This window comes from Lepidochelys kempii, chromosome 10 (assembly GCF_965140285.1).
Source record: "Lepidochelys kempii isolate rLepKem1 chromosome 10, rLepKem1.hap1, whole genome shotgun sequence".
Taxonomy (NCBI): Eukaryota; Metazoa; Chordata; order Testudines; family Cheloniidae; genus Lepidochelys; species Lepidochelys kempii.
Genome location: NC_136389.1, coordinates 37,623,888 through 37,649,006, shown reverse-complemented (window position 1 = coordinate 37,649,006; position 25,119 = coordinate 37,623,888). Strand labels below are relative to the sequence as shown.

Below are 25,119 nucleotides of genomic sequence, written 5' to 3'. Positions count from 1 at the left end.
CATGTCCCAAATGGCAGTTGAGTTACTCCTTAAGCTACAAGCTGACAATGAGGAGTCCGATGATGTTGACTTGCATAACGCACATGACACGAGATTGCTTGGGGCATTCACGGACATGCTCACCGCAGTAGAACACTGCTTTTGGGCTTGGGAAACAAGCATTGAGTGGTGGGATCACAGCGTCATGCAAGTCTGGGATGATGAGCAGTGACTGCAGAACTTTCAGATGAGAAAAGCCACTTTCATGGGACTGTGTGCTGAGCTCGACCCCACACCCTGCAGCACAAGGACATGAGATTGAGAGCTGCCCTGACAGTGGAGAAGAGGGTGGCTATTACAGTCTGGAAACTGGCAACTCCAGACAGCTACCAATCGGTTGCTAACCAGTTTGGAGTCGGAAAGTTAACCACTGGAATCATGTTGATGCAAGTTTGCGGGGCCATTAATTGCATGCTGCTCAGAAGAACCGTGACTCTGGGTAACGCGCATGACATTGTGGCTGGTTTTGCACAAATGGGTTTCCCTAACTACAGAGGGGCGATAGATGGGACGCATATTCCAATTCTGGCACCAGCCCACCTAGCCTCCGAGTACGTTAATTGGAAGCGGTATTTCTCTATGGTTCTCCAGGCACTTGTGGATCACAGTGGGTGTTTCACTGACATTAATGCAGACTGGTTCGGAAAGGTGCATGTCACATGCATCTTTCGGAACACAGGCCTGTTCAGGAAGCTGCAAGTCGGGACTTTCTTCCCAGATCAGAAGATCACTGCAGGGGAAGTCAAAATGCCCATTGTGATCCCTGGAGACCCCACTTACCCTTTAATGCCATGGCTCATGAAACCCTGCACAGGGAGCCTCGACAGCAGCAAGGAGTGGTTCAACAACAGGCTGAGTTGGTGCAGAATGACTATGGAGTGTGCTTTTGGACATTTAAAGGGCCGCTGGCGCTGTCTGTATGGGAAGCTGGATCTGGCCGATGACAACATTCCCATGGTTACATCCGAGTGCTGTACCCTCCATAACATTTGTGAAGGGAAGGGTGAAAGATTCACTCAGGCATGGACCTCGGAGGTTTAACACCTGGAGGCTGAATTTGAACAGCCAGAGAGCAGGGCTATTAGAGGGGCTTAGCGCAGGGCTGCAAGGATTAGGAATGCCTTGAGGGAACAATTTGAGGCTGAAAGCCACCAGTAACGTTTGGTGCCCTGCATGGGAGTGAAGTGCAGTGGTTCCAATGTTAGTAGGAATCTGTGTTTGCTACACTGACTTGCAGTGCCTGTTTCTTTCCTGGGCTAAGGTATCTTTTACTTAATACAATAATAAAGAATGTTTTCAAAGCCAAAAAATACATTTATTGAAAAGAAAATTCATTTATTGAAAAGATACACAATTGCTTAGGAAACAGAAAAGCCAAAGGGGTGGGGTGGGGAACAGTACAATCACAGATTTGCGTATGTCCTGTTATCATACTCAGCCTTCCTGTCTGGAGTGCTGTGCAATGAATGCTGCACTTCAGGATGGCTATACTGCACGGTGATGGGGGGGTTGAGTGCAGTGGGTAAAGGTCATAGTTTGCAGGACTGGGTGGTAAAGCTATAGGTGTTGGCGGCAGCTGGTGGCGATCACAACCCGGATGTTGGGGAAAGTGGGTTGGAGGTGACATGGGAGCATAAGGGAAAGAGTTTTGCGACAAGGGCTGCAGGGCGGGGCGGGCACAGAAGTGCTCCCCCTGCATTGCTACGAGCGTCTGTATCGAGTCCGCTTGGTGCTCCATAATGCTTAGCAGCCGCTCCATGCTTTGGTGCCGGCAATTCACATTCTGCTGGCAGATCCTCCTTTCACTCTCCCGCCACTCCTGCATTTTTTGATTTTCATTAAGGGACTGCTGCATTACTTCATGCAGCATGTCCTCTTTGCTTCTACGTGGCTGCTTCCTAACTCTTTGGAATCTTTTGGTCGCTGATAACAAGGATGGCTGAGATCTCAAGGTTGCATCTGTAAAGCCAAAATGCAACACTTAACAGAGGCAGCATTATTCACACCAGACAGAGCAATGATTCGACCGTACTTAAAGTAGACAAGCACAGTCTACACAATAGCAGAAATTGTCCGCCCCAAAGCGAGTGCACGTAACCCACAGGAGCCCCAAAATGGTGAGTAAGCACAGGGGCAAGGGGGACTGATTGTTTCACGGCCATACTGTCCTCTGGGGTTCTGTGCCTTGGGGAGAGCCAACAGCTGCAGGGGGCTCCTATATAGAACACTGTTCCCACATTTTCCACAGGATGAGTTTGTCCTGGGAGATATCTCGCTGCTGAGGGTGACCTGGAAAGCAAGGGAGGGTCTTCTACTACAATGCGGCTTCCGCTCTGGCCCATATACAGCTTGCCTGTGTGTAGCAATGTTCCTCCCCCTCCATGGCACAGTGGCGTGGATATGTTAGCCTTACTGGGACAAGGAGCACAGTAGCTCTGCCAAGGAACCTGCGCAAGCGGATTGCCCAGCTTCTACATGAGACCTTTGAAGACATCACTGAGCCCGATTACCATGATGTGAGGGAGCACATCAACCCCCTATTCCACTGCTAGGCATGCATGCAGCCCTAACTCTCCTTGCCCCAAGAGCCCGCAATGAACTTCCTTCCCAAAATAAAAGCCGCTTACCATCTCCTCTGGCATTTGTTCTTCCCCAAGCACCGGACGCTACAACTGGCTACCTTCCTCCTGACTGCATGCATCTGGGGATGTTGGGCTGTCCCCCTCCTCCTCAGCACCCTCGCTCCCGCTTTCCTTCTCCTCCTGCCTCGTTGAACTGGGCTCTGAAGTGTCCAGGGTGGTCGGAGTGGAGGTGGGGTCTCCCCCAAATATTGCGTCCAGCCCTTTGTAGAAATAGCAGGTCACGGGCACAGCACTGGAGTGGCAGTTTGCCTCGTGGGCTTTGTGGTAGGCATTCCGCAGCTCCTTCACTTTAACCCTGCACTGCAGTGCGTCCTGGCCATGGCCCCTTTCCATCATATCCCTTGATATTTGCCCAAAGGTATCGTAATTCCTACGGCTGGAGCACAGATGGGACTGGACAGCTTCCTCCCCGCAAACACGGATGAGGTCCAGCACATCACCATTGCTCCACACTGGGGATCACCTGTTGTGTGTGGAGGCATGCTCATCTGGAAAGATTCGCCGGGAGCACTCCACGCCTTGCTGAGCAAACAGGAAGGGTATTTTCAAAATTCCCAGAGAATTTAAAGGGCAGGTCTGACTGTTGGACACCTGAAGGCAGGGCAGGAGAGTTCAAAGTCATGACCAGAGTGGCTAGAACAGGCATGTGGGACACGTCTGGAGGCCGATCAGAGCACATTAATAGACCAGGGTGTCCACACTGGCGCTGCGGCACTCCAGCCAGGGCGCATCAAGCGTTATGCTTCTCATCGAGGTGGATTACAAGGAGCGCTCCAGCCACGGAGTCCGGGCGCTCTATGTGCCTTGCCAGTGTGGAGTGTCATGAGTTAGAGCGCCCGGTGCTGCATTAATGTACTCTAACTCGCCAGTGTAGCCATACCCTTAGATAGACCCCATTAGGGTGGATTTGATTTAAATCATTAGTCAGGAAGACTTGATTTAATCATGGATTTCTACATAAAAGTGCATTCTTGGTGGTGGTTATAACCTTCATACATATTCTTCACGACTCAGAGATAGATGTAGGTTTCAATTTTAGAAGGTACACACTATATATCTTTTAAGTGATTTATTTTGAAAAAAAATTTTCAGACTAGTTTTACAGCTATATCAGAAAATGAATGAATGATTGGTTATTTCATTTATCAAAGATAATTAAAGCAGATATTTATGAAGTCATTGGGAGGTGAATTATCTCCAATTCAACAGGTTAATCATTAATATTTGGAGGATTTTCTTGCCATGCTGTATTAGGAGGAGATCACCACCAGACAGACATTTAAATTGTTTTATTTAACTAAAACAACAACATTATGTATTCTGGATTTTCTTTTCCCCAACAGCAAACATATATTTTAACAAAATAAGCATATGAATTTCCGAATTTAGTTAAACATTCATGTTTTTAAAAATATGGGTTTTTTGTTAAAAATAATTTTAACTAAAATAGTTAAATGACATTTTTAAAAAAATCAACAAAAATTAAATTGACTAGGTCAGCCAGGTCAACATGAGAAACTTAAAATATTGGCTTCTTCAGCTAACTCAGTCATCTTCACCTTCATTTTCCTGTTTGTTCATAATCTGGAAAAGAAAAACAAGCTTTCCTGCTTTTTCAGGTCCCAAACGATTTCTCGATTTGGAATGAATTAGTCCAAAGGAAGAAAATATTCTTTCTACACCAGCTAAAGAAGCTACTGCCGTTAAAAGTGAGATCATCACTTCAAGAGTCTCTGAATCCAAGTGCCTTAGTGACTTCCACCAGCTCACTGGTGTGACTTTCTTTAAAACATCATCAGCAAACATATATTTCTTGAATGGTTCACCCTTAGCTCTGAAGTTTATTATAGTTGGCATTATGGAGGGATGATTGCTGGATGATTGCCAGCAAGTTAAAGTATGAATTGGATGAATGGACTATAAGGTGGATAGAAAACTGGCTACATTGTCAGGCTCAACGGGTAGTGATCAACAGCTCGATGTCAAGCAGAGTGCCCCAAGGGTTAGTCCTGGGGCCAGTTTTGTTCAACATCTTCATTAATGATCTGGATGATGGGAAATTGCACCCTCAGCAAGTTCAAAGATGACACTAAACTGTGGGGAGAGGTAGACACGATGGAGGGTCCAGAGTGACCTAGACAAATTGGAGGATTGGGCCAAAAGAAATCTGATGAGGTTCAACAAGGACAAGGGCAGAGTCCTGCACTTAGGAAGAAAGAATCCCACGCACCGCTACAGGCTGGGGACCGACTGGCTAAGCAGCAGTTCAACAGAAAAGGACCTGGGGATTACAGTGGACAAGAAGCTGGATATGAATCCGCAGTATGCCCTTCTTGCCAAGGCCAATGGCATATTGGTTTGTATTAGTGGGAGCATTGCTAGTAAATCGAGGGAAGTGATTATTCCCCTCTGTTCGGCACTGGTGAGGCCACACCTGGAGTATTGCGTCCAGTTTTGGTCCCCCCACTACAGAAAGCATGTGGACAAATTGGAGAGAGTCCAGCAGAGATCAATGAAAATGATTGGGGCTGGGGCACATGACTTACGAGGAGAGGCTGAGGGAGCTGGGGTTATTTAGTCTGCAGAAGAAAAGAATGGGGGGATTCGATAGCAGCCTTCAATTACCTGAAGGGGGGTTCCAAAGAGGATGGAGCTAGGCTGTTCTCAGTGGTGGCAGATGACAGAACAAGAAGCAATGGTCTCAAGTTGCAGTGGCGGAGGTCTAGGTTGGCTATTAAGAAACACTATTTCACTAGGAGGGTGGTGAAGCACTGGAATGGGTTACCTAGGGAGCTGCTGGAATCTCCATCCTTTTAAGGCCCGGCTTGACAAAGCCTTGGCTAGGATGATTTAGTTGGTGTTGGTCCTGCTTTGAGCAGGATATTGGACTAGATGACCTCCTGAGGTCTCTTCCAACCCCAATATTTTAGGATTCTATGTCTATGTCATAGCCAACTCCTCTTCTTCAGCAGTTAAGGTTTGACCCTGGTACCGAGTATTGAGAATATGTGCGAGATAATGAGCTGGAGATAGTGCTTTTCCCATTTGTTTTTTTAATGCTTGTAATTTAACTCTGTCATTGCATATTTCTCTTCTTAAGATCTCACTCAGTTCCTTCCAAATTTCAACAGCGTCAGCAATAAAACAGCTGTTTCCCTGCATTTTGTTCAAGGCTACAGAAATAGGCTTCATGATACTCAGCATGTGTTCAACATTTCTCTTAAGCCCAATGTTGAGAACTTTGGCTGTGACAGTGCCATCTATTTTTTTTTTTCCATGATTTAGTTCAGAAACTGTCATCAGATTAGGCCAGTTCTTAATCTAGTGCTCAAAACAGTCCACTACAGAGTTCCATCGCACATCCTGTGGGAGAGTTAGCTTGGTTCCTCCCACTTTTTTCAGAGCAACTGCTGCAAAGTGGTAGTTACGGAAGTATTTTGCCATTTCAACAACATTAGCTTTTATTTCTGGAACACTGAAGTCTTTGGCTAGAAGGTGAATCAAATGAGCACTGCAACCATATGTTATTAGCTTGGGACTCTCTTCTAAATAATTTCTTCTCATCTTGGATACATTTGCAGCATTGTCTGTGACCAAGCTGCGTACTAGACATTTGAATTTTTTTTCCACAGTTTGTTATAGCTTTTACTGCTACTTCTTGGAAGTATTCTGCTGTGTGTGCATTTCCTGATGTATCAATTGTTTCTGTAAGCAAAACATTCCCTTCTTCTGTTGTCACACAAGCACATACAACAGAATCATTGTGGGCAATGCTCCACCCATCAAGACTCAGGTTAACAATTTTACCCTGTACACCTTTTGCACACTGCTGAATTTCTCTTTCATATACTTTATCCAGCAATTTGCCTGCGAAATCTGCTCTGTTGGGTGGACTGTATCCTGGTCTTAATGACTGAACCATGTTAATGAAGTGTGGGTTCTCAATCATACGAAAAGGAGCATAAACAAACCGGGCAACATTTTCATCAATTACCTCTTTTTGTAATCTGCTGGTTCTTATCACAAACTTATCTATGGTTGTTTCTGGATGATGGAGATTCTTTTTTTCTTTTGCTACAGGTGATATACTATGGCTATAGTTCTGCAGAAAAGGACCTAGGGGTGACAGTGGACGAGAAGCTGGATATGAGTCAGCAGTGTGCCCTTGTTGCCAAGAAGGCCAATGGCATTTTGGGATGTATAAGTAGGGGCATAGCGAGCAGATCGAGGGACGTGATCGTTCCCCTCTATTCGACATTGGTGAGGCCTCATCTGGAGTACTGTGTCCAGTTTTGGGCCCCACACTTCAAGAAGGATGTGGATAAATTGGAGAGAGTCCAGCGAAGGGCAACAAAAATGATTAGGGGACTGGAACACATGAGTTATGAGGAGAGGCTGAGGGAGCTGGGATTGTTTAGCCTGCAGAAGAGAAGAATGAGGGGGGATTTGATAGCTGCTTTCAACTACCTGAAAGGGGGTTCCAAAGAGGATGGCTCTAGACTGTTCTCAATGGTAGCAGATGACAGAACGAGGAGTAATGGTCTCAAGTTGCAGTGGGGGAGGTTTAGATTGGATATTAGGAAAAACTTTTTCACTAAGAGGGTGGTGAAACACTGGAATGCGTTACCTAGGGAGGTGGTAGAATCTCCTTCCTTAGAGGTTTTTAAGGTCAGGCTTGACAAAGCCCTGGCTGGGATGATTTAACTGGGAATTGGTCCTGCTTTGAGCAGGGGGTTGGACTAGATGACCTTCTGGGGTCCCTTCCAACCCTGATATTCTATGATTCTATGTGACATACATAATGTGACTGAAATACTATCATTGGCAGATAACTCTGAAAGTATAGAAAATGATGGTGATCTGAAAGGTGGAGAGTCTTCAGAATCCTGTATGTGAGGATAGATTCTCCTAAACAAAATAAGTCAATGCAGTTATTTAATTACCATACTGCTCATTTAGTATTACTCATTGCATTCACTGACACTCAGTACTACTTTAAAGGTGAAATTGTAAAAGGAAGATCTGCCTATTTCAGCTATTTATTTTTTTTTAATCACAACTGCATCTGAAATGTTAGTACCATAGAGTAACAACTATATTTTTTGGTCAAACATGAGAATTCAAGAATAGTTCAGAAGGAAGACAGGCAGTCCTTAAGGAAGAAGTATGAAATAAAAAAGTTTACCAACCTGAAGATCCTGCGTGTTCAGACATGTTCCTTTCATCATCTTCAACACAGCTTTCTTCTGAGAACGAACACTTCTCATGATGATGTTTCTTTTGGGCAACGAGGCTTTCTTTGTTGCACTGTTTGCATTTTGCACGCATGCCTGTCTTACCCACAAGTAGAGGGGTATTTCGTTATTTAATTAAAATGTTCCCAAACTGGGTCTGTTTTACAGTCTGCTGCCATTATAGGTTTTCTCTTCTAGTGAGAGAATGGTATGGTAGGTCTCAAATCAATGAAGGCTACACTCAGAAAGACCTCAAAGCTTCTGGAATATGCTGCTCAAACAGTTTCACTTTTGTTTCTACTGCCTGTCCCTCCCTTCTCACATTTATCTCCAGACTTCTTCTCCTTGTCCAGATCTATTCCGCCCCCAACAATCTTCTATTCATTAAACTTTTTGAAACTTTGCACTTTTAGAGAGGTGAGGGATTGAATCTGTGTACACAAATTTGCAGAGGGACAGTAGGGTTGAGGTCTGTTATTTCTCACCTCAATATAGTATTTATTTTAAAACATTTTTGATGTTAACAAGCATGTTATCTCTGGAGACACAAATCCACAGTTTGAGAACTGCAAAACTAAGCATCTCTGATGGTATTTGCTAGACTGAGCACTGAGTCCCATTGGGTAGATAGAAAGATTAACCTAAATAATCTATACAGAAGCCCCTGGAACCCCATAAGATTGGGTCCCTAATCCATGAACTCTTGGAACTCATTTACAAAACTTTTCTTAAACATTACATGAATATATTGTCTCATACTATAGAATTAGAATTTATAATTCCTATTCCATGAGGAGATAGTTTTAATTAAGATACATTATAGCTCAAATAGATCTTTAGAGAAAATGCTTTTTGAGGAAAAAAACCTATCCAAAAAATCTGATTTAAATAAAAAATCCAATTTTTATTTTTAAAAAATATAATTGATTTTTATCCACCCTGGACACCATCACCACAGTACTTGAGTGGCTCACAATTATTAATGGATTTTCTCCTTGCAATACCCCTGTTAAGGTAGGCAAAAAACCCACTTCTTCAGAAGTGCACCTGAAGAAGTGGGTTTTTTACCCACGAAAACCTATGCCCAAATAAATCTGTTAGTCTTTAAGGTGCCACCGGACACCTCGTTGTTTTTGTGGATACAGACTAACATGGCTACCCCTCTGATACCTGTAAGGTAGGGAAGTATTATGTCCATTCTATAGATAGGAGACAGAGGCACAAGACAGACTGACCTGTCAAAGGTCAAAAAGGAAATCTGTGTTTGCACCAGGAACTGAATCTAGATCTCTGAAACATCTGTCCACTGACACAGCCTTCTGACTTTACCTACCCTGCAATTAAAAAATGATGGCATCATGGAAGAGAATTGGATAAGTCCTCCATATCCTTCCACAGGTAGCAGAAATTCCTGCTTGCAATACATAAGCATTAAACAGCTTTCTCCACACTCAGGGAAAACTCAAAAATCATTGAAGACTATTGATTGGTTTGTGACAGTACTCCTGGGGAAAAATCGTGGTAAATAGGCTAAGAGTTAGTATGAAGCCCCACACTAAACACTGCTACTCTCACAATTATAGTTATCCATTTAGACCTATGATTCCCTACCTACCACTAAAGGATTGTGAATGTTAAAGAGGGTGCATTGGTGTCTTCTCTATTCCCTTTCCTGGTTATCCTCTACTGTTCTGGGAGAAGCCACCCATCTCCCCAGACTCCAGTCTGATCCTGTGTCCCGCTAGCATTCTTGTTTAACCCTCAATCTTAGCAGCCACTTTGCTTTCCTACAGCTTTTCTCTTAAAGCTTGCAGTGTTTGTATGTACTCCATATTCACCTATCCACCTTATCTCTTGCAAAAGTCCCCAAATGGCCATCATCAGATTTGAAAAAGAAGATTATGCAAAGCATGGAATGTTTGACTCTTGACAATCACCCTTCATCATTTTCCATTTATTGACAGGACACAAACACTAGACTGCAGCATTACTGAAGGATTTGGACAAAAGGAGGTGGATCAGAAACTTTAGACAACAACGACTAACAAGCACTGATGGAATGGAAGGCCAGAAGAGCTAAATTTGTATTTTAGTAATAGCAAAAGTGATACTTTAAAATGCCTGCAAGAGTGGGGCAGGCACCTTTAAAAGTAAAGGTAAATTAAAATGAACAGTTCAGATAGTCTGGGTAGGAGTGGGGGACTCTGGCACGTGTGTTGCTGAAAATAGAATCTATAAAGTTAGTACACCACACTGTGACGGGTTCCCTCCAGGGTGCCACCTGGAACTGGGGTACCACTGAGCCCTCTGACATACCCAGTTGCAGTTACATGTACTCTCTAACTACCAGCTTCCCAACCTGGGACCCCAGAGCAGTACTGTTCTGCCCTGGTCAAATCTGGCCAGTATATGGGTTTAATACCTCGTCCACCTCTCTCTCAATGTGAAGAGAGCAATGCACACTTCTGGTAACCAAGCAGAGATTTTCCACAACCACTCCAGTCAAAGCGCACTGGTTTAGAATAAAACAAAAACAAGTTTATTAATTACAAAAGATAGATTTTAAGTGATTATAATTAGGGCTCCGTATCTGTCATGCAGCTCGTGGAAGTCATGGGTTACGTGACTTTCCGAGACCTCCATGATTTCTGCAGGGGCCTGGATGGCTGATCCCAAAGTCGGCTAGAGCAGCTGCCCGGGGCATGGCCCTAGGCAGCCATCCCCAGCTGGCCTGAGCAGCCATGGGGCGAGACCCCAGGCAGCCGTCCCTGGACGGCTTGAGTAGCCGCCCGGGGCATGGCCCCAGGCAGACGCCCCCTGGCTGACCGGAGCAGCTGCAGGGCACAGTCCTGGACAGCGCCCCCCCTCCCCCAACACCCTTCCTCAGCAGCAGCCCCCCCCACGGCTCTCCAGCGCCGCCCCACCCACAAGATTTAATCACAGGTAATTTTAGTGTAAGTCATGGACAGGTCACAGGCCGTGAATTTTTGTTTATTGCCCGTGACCTGTCCACGACTTTTACTAAAAATACCCATGACTAAATCATAGAATCATAGAATATCAGGGTTGGAAGGGACCCCAGAAGGTCATCTAGTCCAACCCCCTGCTCAAAGCAGGACCAATTCCCAGTTAAATCATCCCAGCCAGGGCTTTGTCAAGCCTGACCTTAAAAACCTCTAAGGAAGGAGATTCTACCACCTCCCTAGGTAACGCATTCCAGTGTTTCACCACCCTCTTAGTGAAAAAGTTTTTTCTAATATCCAATCTAAACCTCCCCCACTGCAACTTGATATCATAAATCATAGCCTTAATTATAAGGGATAGCAAATGGATCAAAGCAGATTAGTAGGATTCCCATCCTGTCTTAAAGAGACAGTTTCCATAAATATATCAGGAACAGCATTTTGCAAAAGTGGGACCTGGATTGGGGTACCTTCTGTCACCCATCTATCTCTATTCCCAAGCGATTAGTTGTGTGACTGCTCCCTTCCAGGAGATCAGTTACACAGCTCCCTCTTAAAGCCTCACGCACAGATTGCGTGCCTGGGAGCACAGAAGCTGGAACAGCTGTTCTATTCTGAGCAAATCCCACCACGTAATTAGTGAGGAGACATTCCTGTACTCCTATCAATTCTCTCTGAGCTTCCTTCTCTGGGCCCCCTCTAAGACACACACCTCTGTGCTATCTAGAGTGGGATCTATCCCCTGTCCAACTGTGATGAGCTCACAGCAAACAGCTTGAACAGTTTTTTCACTGATAGGCGCCGCACACACCTCTCTCTGAGTTGAGTTTGCCCCCAGCTACACAATACATGGAACAATCACCCACCTCAGTGGTCTCTAGGATTCTATCACCCTTCTCTGGGCTTTCCTCTAGGACACATCTTCCTATGCACCATAGAGTGAGGTTTGTCTCTCGCTTAGCTGCAACCTGCTGGCAGCCAGCAACCTGGACAGTTTTCTCACTTACAGGCAATACATTTCCCTCCCCATCTGGAGGAGATGCTGCCTTTAGCTACCAGGCAGCAGGAGCTGGTCTCAACTACACCCATCCCTGGAAGCATAGAGTTTTCCACTGCTACAGAGGAATTAAAGAGACACTCTTCCATTCCTCCAGCAGTTCCTTTCCCTCTGGGGTTCCAGCATAAAATTTCTCCTTGACAGCTACATGGAAGAAATCATTCCCCAGCAACAAAAGCAATCGGGTTATCATTTACCACAGCCACAGATAATACAGCTTCCAAATTCTCAGGTTTTTATATGCACTTTAGCCAAAGCCACAAGGATTTTGTAATCTCCCACTAATAAAAGCTCTGCCATCTGCCCTGACGGTAAGTCACTTTCCTTCACAATACTTCTAACCACAGAAATTTCTGTGCCTGTGTCTTCCCACCCCAGGTGTTCTTTGCCATTTATGCTGACAGACTTTATGTGCTTCATGCCTGGCTGGGCAGTGGCTACTTTTACAAACCTTGTATGATAAGTGGTAATTGCCTGAGATGCCTCTGTCCTCAGGGGAGCAGCATTTTCATGAGTTGCTTGCTGCCTGTTCCCAGGGCATTTATTCCTCGAGTGCTCAGTGGAATTACAGTGATAGCACCTTTTGGGCTCCTCTGTTTTTACAGGCGATTTGGGACAAGAACTAGAGGAATAGATTTGGGGAGGTGAGCGCCCAGCCTCCCATCCACCCTCCTCCTTCTCAGGGGTAAAATGGGAACCCTGCTTCTCACAAGGTTTAAACCCCTCTGTCTGTAGTTTTTTTGCAACAGATGCTTGAATTTGCTCAAATTGATCAGCCAGAGTAGCCATCTCCTCCACAATTTACCTTTTTGTCCCATAAACACTGTTTCACATCACCTCTCCCTATACTCAGGAAATGTTCCTGAGCAACAAGATCACATATTCCTCCAAAGCTTATAACACCTTTTCCCTTTACTCACTTATCCATCAGATCTTTCATCTAGTTTACATATGTCACATTACTCATCCCAACAACCCTCTTAAAGCTTCAAAATTTTACTCTATATGTTTCAGTGTAATCTGAATCTGTTTTAAAACCATTTCCTTGAATTTACCATAATCTGAAGCCTCTAGAGATGCTGGCATCTTATTTAATATATCCAGAGCTCTCCCAGACAACTTTGCAACCAAAGTGGGTATCTTTTGGTCCTCAGGAATCTCATGAAGTACCCACAGCCTCTTGAAGGTGATGAAATATTCAACAATGTCCCGTCTTGCGGTATGCAGGACACAACTGTTCCCATTTGTGGATTTTTTGAGAGGTGGGTCTCACTGGAGAAGCAGAACCAGAACCCCCGCACACCAGGAAGTCCAGTTGATGCATTCCTTCTCCTCCATGGCTAATTTCTGGCTTCAATTTCTTTGTCGGTCTTTATCTTTTTCAGTTCTAAGGCTCTCTAGTGTGCAGCTTCCTGCCTGGCATTCTCTGCTTCTATGGCTCTTCGGTATGCAGCTTCTTGCACATCAATTTCCATCTGTTTTAATTCCGTAAGTCTTTTGTGTTCTTTTCCCCTCTCTTCTGCCTGCAATCTACACAGCTCCAGGTTCTTACTAGTTTCACTTTCGCTCATTTTCCTGCTTTCCTGACCCTACTTCCCTTTCCCGAAAAAAAGCAAACAGAAAATAACAAACTGGTAACCTCTTTAACCGATCTCTAGTCACCACACTTAAAATCACCACCAGTGTATGAAGGGCAAATCTCACTCAGGATAACAAGCTATGCATTTAATTCTGTACAACTATACCACTGTGACAGGCTCCCCCCGAGGTGCCACCTGGAACTGGGGTACCACTGAGCCCTCTGACTCACCAACTTGGGCTCCCTCTTAATACTGTGCTGCTGTGACAAGTTGCAAAACTCTCCAGCCTGCACTTTCACCAGTATTCATACAGGCAGGGAAACACCCAGGTGAAGTTACGCGTAGTCTCTCTAACCATCAGCTTCCCAGCCTAGGACCCCAGAGCAGTACTGTCCTGCCCTGGTCAAATCTGGCCAGTATATGGGTTTAATACCCAGTCCGCCTCTCCCTCAATGTGAAGAGAACAAGCACTCTAGTCAAAACGCACTGGTGTAGATTAAAACAAAACAAGTGTCCTTACTACAAAAGATAGACTCGAAGTGATTATAAGGAATAGCAAACAGATCAAAGCAGATTACCTGGCAAATAAACAAAAAATACAAACTAAACTTAATATACAAAATAGATTGGATATGAATTAGCAGATTCTCACCCTGAGAAATGATACAAGCAGGCTGGAGATTCTTAAAGGACAAGATGCACTTGCTTTACAGTTTGGAATCCCCAGGTGTTTTATACACAGGCTAGAAATCCCGTGAGCCTGGGTCCAGCACTTCCCCCAGTTCAGTCTTTGTTTCTCAGGTGTTTCCAGCAGTCCTCTTGTGTGGGGAGTGAAGAACCCCTGAGGATGTCACTCCCTGCCTTATATAGCTTTTGCATATGGTGGGAACCCTTTGTTCCAAAGCTTGGTTCCTGGACCAGTCTGTGGAAAAATACTGATATCCCAAAATGGAGTCCAGCATCGTGTGGCCTGGTCACATGTCCTTCTAGAGTCATAGCAGCCATCGCTCACAGGCTGTCTGTAGTGTTCTCAGGAAGGCTCACCAGCGGGGAGATAAGCTTCTCCTAAGGCCTATTGTTCTCCCTAATGGTTCATTGCCCTGAGTAGTCCCTTCCCAACCAGCTATCTAGACTGAAAGGATCTTGTCTAGTGGGCATTACCCAGGTGTAACTACATCTGAAATACAGATACATAGTCAATATTCATAAATTCAGACACAAAAATGATACATACATAAAAATAGGATAATCCTACTCAGCAAATCATAACTTTTCCAATGACATCTCACATGACCTATCTTGCATAAAATGCATAATAATTATGTCAATCGTATCATAATAATATCACTATGAAGAATATGGGATGCAGTGTCACACACACACACACCACTCAAAGAAGTATGCGTTCTGAGTTAGTACTGCACCATTAGAAGAAGTCTCTCATAGTTATCTAGGAAGAACCAGTAGTTTATTGAGCAAACCTATTGAAGATGAATTAGCCATGCAATTGTAATAGCCATTAGTTGGAGCTCACACTGCAAAGCTGTAGCCATTTACCAATTAAAGATTTCTATCTTTCATTAGTGTTCTTTTTATCCTTCACATTAGTTTGTTTACTGGAATCTGCATTGCAATTGTCTATTTAATGTGTTTAAAATACATCCCATGCATGGAAAGAAGGACTCTTACTTCTTAATTACTATACCAAAAGTGTAGCATACTCTAATATTTACAAATTTGTTTGCTTATTTACTGTTTTGGTGAGAATGTGGGTTCTCATACAGATTCATCACTAAAACTGAAGTGCTTCAAGGCCACCAAAGCTCAGCAAGATCAAGCTAGCTTTCATTTCATGTATCAGCAACAGCCAGTGCAGATACTTTGAATCGTTATGTTCATTAATTGCTTGAAATATATACGAAGTGTAAGTAGCCACTGAATCACCTTTTCTATTTCTCAAGATCTTGAATTGGGTCTGAAATCTCCCAGGACCTGTGCAAGTTTTTAAATCTATGACTTTTTCAAAATCTTCCAGAACCTGGACGCAGATGAAAGTGCACTAAGTGACTCAGCACCTAGTGTAGGCATGGACAAGTCATGTTTTGAAATGTTTACGCTGCTAGGATTAACCATGACCACATAGTGTGTATTTAAACATGAATGTCTATGACCTTTCTAAGAGGAAAACCAGGTTTATTATGTAAATTATGACAGATTAGTTTAGTTTTATTACTTGTATTGCAGTAGCCCCGGTCAGGGCTAGGCACGGTACAAACACGTTCAGTTAACACATTTTCTAACATGGCGCATTTTTTCCAGTGCAGACAAGGTCTAAGGAGTCCAATCATCAACACTAGAATTTCCATCCCAAGAAGATGACCCACATTTATGAATGAAATCTAGGCCTCCTGTGTGGCTGTGCAGTGCAGAACAATAATGCTAGATCAGTGGAATGGTCTCATGAACTCTCATTTGAACACCTTTATAGGTTACTTTGAACTGGTTTTGCAAGAGCATATTCAGGAACTATTTACCTTGCTGTTTGTTGCTGCAACCAGCACTGCTGCTACTGCCCCAGCATGGCAGGGATGACACACAGCCTTTAAAAAAGCAGCGAAGCAAAGACAGAAGAAATGAGCAAAGCACAAACATTCAAAGTTTTTTAACCTACCTTTTAGGAGATGAAACACTGCAAACAGGAGGAGTGCAGCGGATATGGAATTGACAGAAGGAGAACGCACAAGGAGAAAGACATAAAAAAAAAGACAGGAAAAGAGATCAGTGATTTCCTACATCCCAGCAAAATGCATGGAAGGCGCCTAAGGAGAAACACAGAATAAGGTTTGAATCAAACAATGCCCAAAAAAGAAAAAAAAGAGGAGGACAGGTTAACAATATTCCTCATTTAGCATCAGTTCTCCTGTTCTCCCATCAACCTTCAGTCCGTTTCCTTCCTGCTGTGTTGTCAAATCTATCAGGATGTTAGGGGAACAATTCATATCCGCTGCGTGGCTCACTCACTATCAAACAAGTTTGGATAAGGGAAATTGAGTTCTCTCAAAGACTGGAGAGAAAGCTTCTGTTGCACCTACTTTTGCCTACCTAATGTCCTGCGTCAAACCTACTCTACGGTCTCTCTTTGAGAGATCATCAGAGATTATGGTATGTTCCAGCAAATGGCACAGAAAGGGTGATAACTTTTCATTAGCCAGTGACTCTGCTTATTGCTTTCACCTGGTGATGACAGTCCTGAACCTTGCTTGGAAGAAATCTAAGACTGCACCTTTGTTGCTCTGGGCTGGCTATTGAGAAATCATTTCTTAGTGTGTTAGGGAGTGAAGAAGTCAGGAGCTGCTACTCGGCTCTCTCTCTCTCTCTCTGATCATACACATTGACTGTCTTAACTCTTTTGCCCTTCCCCAACAGGGAGGAAACCAGTGATATACCAGACTGTCACATACTCAGTGCTTCCAATGTGGTGCATCAAAAACAGTGGTCTGGAGGCCCTGGTAACTACTAAAGCTTCCCTGTTCAAAGTTTCTAACCAACAGTCCAGTAGACAGAAGCCTTGAAAGGTATGCTTGGATTGCCTGACAAGGGAAGGTGCTGACTCTTTAGAGGTCTGACCAACATGAAGAAGCCACACATCAAGGTCTGCAGGAGAAATACAGAAAGGATGTTAATAGGATGTAGGATACGGAGAACAAGCAGCTAGAGAGGAAATCTGCCTTATGAAGAGATGAATAGCTGCATATAAGAGCACCACCAAGGCTTGTGTTATTTCATAGGCCAACATATGACATAAGAACATACCAACGGCCATACTGGGTGAGACCAAAGGTCCATCTAGCCCAATATCCTGTCTTCCGACAGTGGCCAATGCCAAGTGCCGCAGAGGGAATGAACAGAACAAGCAATCATCAAGTGACCCATCCCCTGTCGCCCATTCCCAGCTTCTGGCTAACAGAGGGTAGGGACACCATCCCCGGCTAATAGCCATTGATGGACCTATCCTCCATGAACTTATCTAGATCTTTTTTGAACTCTGTTATAGTCTTGGCCTTCATGAAGACTTCAAGAAGGGTTTCTTCAGGTATGTTGGCAAAAAGAAGAAAGCCAAGGAAAGCGTGGGCCCCTTACTGAATGAGGGAGGCAACCTAGTGACAGAGGATGTGGAAAAAGCTAATGTACTCAATGCTTTTTTTGCCTCTGTTTTCACTAACAAGGTCAGCTCCCAGACTGCTGCGCTGGGCATCACAAAATGGGGAAGAGATGGCCAGCCCTCTGTGGAGATAGAGGTGGTTAGGGACTATTTAGAAAAGCTGGACGTGCACAAGTCCATGGGGCCGGACGAGTTGCATCCGAGAGTGCTGAAGGAATTGGCAGCTGTGATTGCAGAGCCATTGGCCATTATCTTTGAAAACTCGTGGCGAACGGGGGAAGTCCCGGATGACTGGAAAAAGGCTAATGTAGTGCCAATCTTTAAAAAAGGGAAGAAGGAGGATCCTGGGAACTACAGGCCAGTCAGCCTCACCTCAGTCCCTGGAAAAATCATGGAGCAGGTCCTCAAAGAATCAATCCTGAAGCACTTGCATGAGAGGAAAGTGATCAGGAACAGCCAGCATGGATTCACCAAGGGAAGGTCATGCCTGACTAATCTAATCGCCTTTTATGATGAGATTACTGGTTCTGTGGATGAAGGGAAAGCAGTGGATGTATTGTTTCTTGACTTTAGCAAAGCTTTTGACACGGTCTCCCACAGTATTCTTGTCAGCAAGTTAAGGAAGTATGGGCTGGATGAATGCACTATAAGGTGGGTAGAAAGCTGGCTAGATTGTCGGGCTCAACGGGTAGTGATCAATGGCTCCATGTCTAGTTGGCAGCCGGTGTCAAGTGGAGTGCCCCAAGGGTCGGTCCTGGGGCCGGTTTTGTTCAATATCTTCATAAATGATCTGGAGGATGGTGTGGATTGCACTCTCAGCAAATTTGTGGATGATACTAAACTGGGAGGAGTGGTAGATACGCTGGAGGGGAGGGATAGGATAGGATACAGAAGGACCTAGACAAATTGGAGGATTGGGCCAAAAGAAATCTGATGAGGTTCAATAAGGATAAGTGCAGGGTCCTGCACTTAGGACGGAAGAACCCAATGCACAGCTACAGACTAGGGACCGAATGGCTAGGCAGCAGTTCTGCGGAAAAGGACCTAGGGGTGACAGTGGACGAGAAGCTGGATATGAGTCAGCAGTGTGCCCTTGTTGCCAAGAAGGCCAATGGCATTTTGGGATGTATATGTAGGGGCATAGCGAGCAGATCGAGGGACGTGATCGTTCCCCTCTATTCGACATTGGTGAGGCCTCATACTGAAGTCAGGCTTACTAGCCTGTAATTGCTGGGATTCACCTTTGGAGCCCTTTTGAAAAATTGGCATCACATTAGCTGGATAGCAGGATTCCAGGCATTTGGTACAGAAGCTGATTTAAATGATAGGTTACAGACTACAGTTAGTAGTTCTGCAATTTCACATTTGAGTTCTTTTAGAACTCTTGGGTGAATACCATTTGACCCTGGTGACTTATTACTGTTTAATTTATCAATTTGTTCCAAAACCTCCTCTCATGACACCTCAATCTGGGACAGTTCCTCAGATTTGTCACCTAAAAAGAATGGCTCAGATTTGGGAATCTGCCTCACATCCTCTGCCGTGAAGGCCGATGCAGAGAATTCGTTTAGTTTCTCCGCAGTGGCCTTATCATCCTTGAGTTCTCCTTTAGCATACTGATCGTCCAGTGGTCACACTGGTTGTTTAGCAGGCTTCCTGATTCTGATGTACTTAATTTTTTTGCTATTACTTTGAGTCTTTGGTGAGGTGTTCATCAAATTCTTGTTTGTCCTTCCTAATTATATTTTTACACTTCATTTGCCAGAATTTATGCTCCTTTCTATTTTCCAATAAAATGTTTCAGTAATCACAAATACAGGTCCTTCAAGGGTACTGAGTCAAACTCACTGTTCTACATAAGTGGCTGTGAGAAGATACATTAGTTATGTGTACCTCCTGATCCCACAATTTAGAAGAAGAGCGTGGAAGAGCATCTCTCTGGATTACACCATTCCAGATACTATGCTCACAGGTTTCCATGGAGAGTTTTCCTTGTGACGGATAGAAGGGCTAGTTAAGCTATTGCTGAACTCTCCAAACTTTAGATTTGAAAAAAACAGCATTTAGTAGAGATTTCCTCCAAACTGTTGGCCTTGGGAGGAAAATGTTACTGTGTCTGTAGAATTTCAGGATCTGTTTAAAGTTTATCTAAATATGCTTTTATTTCATACACCACTTACCCAAGTCTTATCTTGTTGGGTTTAATATAAATATATAAAACATTGAGATAGCTGCCTAGAAAAGTGAGGCATGAAGCTGTACTCCCAGGAATTCTTTGTTGCACCTGTTGTATATGCACGAGGCGCTTTCTCAGATAAGTAAGCTGGTACTGTTCTGTATTTTTTTCGCCATTCTGAAGCAGCGTATCATATAGTCTAGCCTGGTTAGATAGATATCTGATCAGTTTGCAAGTTTCCTGGTTGCCTCTTTCCCGTACCTGATGACAAAGCATGTTCTATAGGTTCATCTTTTGTCCCAGCCTATAGCCATTCTGTCTGTGATTGGTTTATTTCAAATCACTCAGATGCACATCTGATTACAAATGTCTACCACTAAACAGATTAAGACTCTACCTGTGAACCTTACAAAGTGTCCTTGGATTTGTATAAGAGGCTTTTTGACTGTAAAGCTCCTTTTCAAATATCACTTGTAAATAAAGGTCCATTACAGTTTAATTACTCTCAACTCTACTGAAAGAAAGAAAAACTAAATATGGCTCAGCTGCACTATTAAGCAGAACATTCCCACTTTCAGATACTCTTTGCTTCTGTTATAATACATTGGTGTTCAATGCTGCAATTTCAAACATACATTGAAATCACAATTTACATAAAAATCACAGTAAAAAACCTAATTTTCACATTTGTTTAGGTGCTGTCCCTCCCAATATAGCTTTGTTCTCGGACTGCTTTTTTTGGTTCACTGTGTTTTAACTTAAAAAAGCCAGAAAAACTTGCACATCTTAATATTTGTAGTGAACATCTGACTATGTCAATAGTTAGAAGTTTGCTCCTGTAGTAGCAAACTGTCAAAATTGCTTCATTTCAGTAATGGCATAACAGACAGATTATATGTCTTGTTAGTATTTCAGCAACATTCAGAAAATTTAGTACACAGATGGAAGCCAGGTTTACATGACTACATTTGGGGCTGCAGCTATGTCCCCAGGAGAATGACTCCTCTGGGATAAAGATAACATGACGTGCTAGCAGAGCATTCAGCCTCCTAACCGACCTTGCAGAGCTGGCTGTCCCCTTCACTAGAGAGAAAGAGCCTGTTGGTCTTGTTGGGCAGGGCTAAGTAAATAGAGCATCCGGGGGCCTTACCTCTTCTGTTTGACTGTGATGCCTTTCTGCTGAAGGGCCTTCTCATTGGCCATATGCAGAAGCTGGATCTCCTTCCGGGAAAAAAGCCGTATGGCAAAGGCTTTCTCCAGCAGCTTCTCAGGAGACACTGACTTGGCAATGTCCCTAACAAAAGCTCGAATGTCTTGCTGCACATTGTCCGACTCCATGGGCTGCCCTGCTCTCACTTTGTGGAAGACTTTGAGAAGTGCTAGTGCAATCCGATAGAGCACCTTGTAGCCCTCCACCAGGAACACATCGAAGACCCGAGCAACATACACCAAGGGCAGCTCTCCAAAGAGCCACCGCTGCCAGTCAGAGTACACCTCCAGCACGTCCTCAGACACTGCCACCATCAGCTTGTGTGCTGCCTGGCAGTACTTGTTAACCAGGTCACCAAAGGTCATACAGGAGGACTCGAATGCCAGGAATGTCTGATCAATGAGCCGCTTGGATGGATCATTGCAAGCAAGGATGCGACAAACCATCTCAAAGCACTCTGCCTCATCCCTGCTGTAGTGGAGGAGCAGAGCCACCACAGAAGGCAGCGCTGGGCAGAATGATATGTCAGGGAACTGATTTGCGATGCAACAGATTATCTTCCTGACTGCCCCAATGCCCTCAGCATTCAAACAGTAATTGGGAACCAGACTATTATCCACAAACTCTGGCAATGGGAGGGTGCCAGTGTTACGCTTGCCAACGATCTTCACAACAATATCCCGGTACACATTTGCATCTGGTGTCACTGTGCGGCATGGGATGTTGCCAATTAGCTTCAAGTATACTTTGGCTCTCAAAGAGTGGTTCTTGGCCCAAAAGCCCTGTCGGGCAAGCTGTTTGAACTCCTGGAAATCTGTGCAGATTAGCTCTTTTGAGTCCTGGGTCTGGATGGTGGCATCCATCTTGTCCCAATCCACAAAGCAACTATATTCATCCATGGCTGCGGAGAATGTTTTTGCAGAAAGACAGAAGAGTAAAGACCTTATCTGGCCATTAGGGGACTTGTACTTTTTCCTGGAAGAGAAAGAAAAGAATGTTTAGTGGTTTCTCATAACAGACCATTTCCCATCCTCTTCAGGACAAAGAAATTCAGGTTGCTCTGTGTTGCTGTGAAGCTGCTTCCCATTGCAAGCAAGTTCCCAGATGCAGATTTTTGTTTACAATATTTTATTCCATTTTCACACCACAGCATGTTGTTAATCCACATTTAACTAGTACATTCAAATTCAGCCCAAGTGTAGATTCTAAACACATTCCAATGTGCAGTTTCCCTAGAACAGCTGTTCTGGCTAGAGACTTCTCTGCACATTTGCACAAGCTCAAGTTATGGTTGCATTAACTGTGTAATGAAGAAGATGCTATCATCCTAATGATTCAAAGGCAGCCATTGTGATGTGTTGTCTAGTACCAGCCTCTCCCCCTTGATCTTAGTGCAAGGTGAAGATTACCTGGACTGCAAGCACCTAGTGTAACGCACTGGCCTGTGGGGTCGTGAGCTTTCATACAGAGACTTGTATGACCAAGTCACCCTCTAGTGGCTGTCCCACAAAGAGACCACCTATTATCAGCACCAGAAGATCTCCTTTAAAAACACAGATCTTTGCCACATGAGCCAGAGCTGAGAGATCATGGGTCTAGACCCCAACTCCTCAGGGAGGGCACATATGCATGCGTTGTCTAGTAATTACAATTGTGGCCTAAGGCAACTGGACTTGTTACATTTGCCAGGGACAGTCATTGTACCTCTCCATAGTAAAGCACAATGTACAGCTATGATGCTGCACAGCAATGTTAATAAATAAGAGTAAAGATTATCAGTGTTCCAGAAAACAAAAAACTCCCCGCTCCATAAATCAGAGTGTTTTGGGAAATTAACATTTACAGGCAAGTTCACTCTCAACAATAAGTAGCATTAAAAATATTTTGAAATGCCTAAGATAGATATCTTGCCCATGAAAGCTATTCTTTCCCCCATTAAAGGGAAGCAAAAACTTTTCCCTACTCAAGGCAAACATGTTTGCCAATATTCAACCAGTGCTAGCTAGAACAATAATAACTCTGATCCAAATAGCTCTAGATCCTACTTGAATATTCATCTGGATATCTTGGAACTATGTCAACTTTTAAAAGAAAGGAGTTACTTTTGAAAGTAAAGCATGATAAAACAAGTAAAAGCCTCTCTAAAAGATTCTTAGTAAAGGTTTAGTTCAAAAATATATTTTCTCATTTTGAAATCTGCTTCTGCTTTTTGTATTAAAAATATCAATTTTGAGAGGAAAAAAAGACACTGCTTAAGAGTGTGGATTATGCCACCCTCTGTTCTCAGTCCCATCGTTCTGTTCTGATTCTGAGACCAATTTTCAGTGTATGGTCGAATTGGGTGGGGCCATGTTCCCACCCCTATTCAAACAGGCAGAATTTCTTTCAACATTTGGGAAGGATGAATAATAGAGGTTTGAGTTCTCCTGTGAATTTCTAATTTGGGGTTTCTACCAGCTTATTCCTGGGGGATGACTATAGTATACTGGTCCATTGCAGTGTGAAGTTCATCAGTTACTAGGAGTTCCAGAACAAAGTAATAATACTTTGTACTTCTCTATCACCTTCCAACCAAGTACCCCAGAAAGATGTATGAACATTAATTAACAGGGTGGATTTAGAATCATAGAATCATAGAATATCAGGGTTGGAAGGGACCCCAGAAGGTCATCTAGTCCAACCCCCTGCTCAAAGCAGGACCAATTCCCAGTTAAATCATCCCAGCCAGGGCTTTGTCAAGCCTGACCTTAAAAACCTCTAAGGAAGGAGATTCTACCACCTCCCTAGGTAACTCATTCCAGTGTTTCACCACCCTCTTAGTGAAAAAGTTTTTCCTAATATCCAATCTAAACCTCCCCCACTGCAACTTGAGACCATTACTCCTCGTTCTGTCATCTGCTACCATTGAGAACAGTCTAGAGCCAAAATTTGATTTAAATCACTAGTCAGGAAGACTCGATTTTATGTTTTTTACATAAAAGTGTATTCTTGTTGGTTGTTATAACCTTCATACATATTCTTCACAACTCAGAGATAGATAGATGTAGGTTTCATTTTTAGAAGGTACACACTATACATTTTTAAACAGTGATTTATTTTGAAAACTTTTCAGATTAGTTTTACAGCTATATCAGAAAATGAATGATTGTTTGGTTATTTTATTTACCAAAGGTAACTGAAGAAGATATTTTTGAAGTCATTGGGAGGTGAACTATCTCCAGTTCAACAGGTTAACCATTAATATTTGGAGGATTTTCTTGCCATGCTGTATTAGGAGGAGGAGAACATCACAAGACAGATATTTAAAATGTTTTAGTAAACTAAAACAACAACATTAAGTATTCTGGATTTTTTTTTCTTCAACAGCAAACAAGCATATGTCCCTTGCATCTCACATTTATCTACAGGTTTCTTCTCCTTGTCCAGATCTATTCTGCCCCCAACAATCTTCTATTCATTGAACTTTCTAAAAGTGCAAAGTTTCAAAGAGAGGTAAGGGATTGACTGTGTACACAAATTTGCAGAGGGACAAGAGGATTGAGGTTGGTTATTTCTCACCTCTATATATTATTTATTTATTTTAAAACATTTTTGCTGTTAACAAGCATGTTATCTCTGGAGAGACATATCCGTAGTTTGAGAATTGCAAAACTAAGCATCTCTGATGGTACACCTTTACCCCGATATAACACGCGTTCGCATACAACGTGGTAAAGCTCTGACACGCTGCTCTGAGCAGCACGTTAAGGGTGCCGGGCTGGCGGGGCAGTTCGATAAGGGGTAGAGGGTCTCAGGGGCGGTCAGGGGCTCCACGTCCCCAAGATCTGGAAGGCAGCAGCTGTGGGGGGGCATTTTGGGGGGCTCCACAGTCCCAGAGTGGCCCGGGGGATTAGCAGGAGGCTGGGAGCAGCCCACTCCGCTTCCCTTGCCCCGGCCCCAGCCGTGTCGCTCGGGGGTGGGTGCTTGGGGGAAGGGATCCCCCCCACTCACCAGCAGTGGCGGAAGCGGAGCAGCCCGGCCCCAGCCCGCTCCACTCCGCCAGCTCCCAGCCGCGGC

At 43.9% G+C, this 25,119-nt stretch overlaps 1 protein-coding gene and 1 long non-coding RNA gene across 8 annotated transcripts in view; both read right to left on the bottom strand.

Annotated features, from left to right (window-relative positions):
• The window catches only part of TBC1D24 (TBC1 domain family member 24), a 66,419-nt gene that overhangs the window by 21,153 nt on the left and 20,147 nt on the right, over window positions 1–25,119 (bottom strand). For 5 of the 7 annotated variants that reach the window (XR_012161189.2, XM_073362905.2, XM_073362909.2 and 2 more), the window contains 2 exons: window positions 21,004–22,038; window positions 16,187–16,204 (listed from right to left, as the gene is read on the bottom strand). Coding sequence is in view for 6 of the 7 variants with exons in the window: in XM_073362905.2 (XP_073219006.1) it covers window positions 16,187–16,204; window positions 21,004–21,962 (977 nt within the window). In the remaining variant the exon portion in view is untranslated. Of the gene's footprint in view, window positions 1–16,186; window positions 16,205–21,003; window positions 22,039–24,229; window positions 24,329–25,119 lie in introns of all 7 variants that reach the window. The other 2 variants (XM_073362907.2, XM_078854616.1) reach the window with 2 other exon arrangements.
• LOC140918459 (uncharacterized) lies at window positions 1,350–7,065 on the bottom strand. The gene is made up of 2 exons (XR_012161190.2): window positions 2,667–7,065; window positions 1,350–1,998 (listed from the first exon to the last, which is right to left on the bottom strand). It is a non-coding gene; the product is annotated as an uncharacterized LOC140918459 (long non-coding RNA).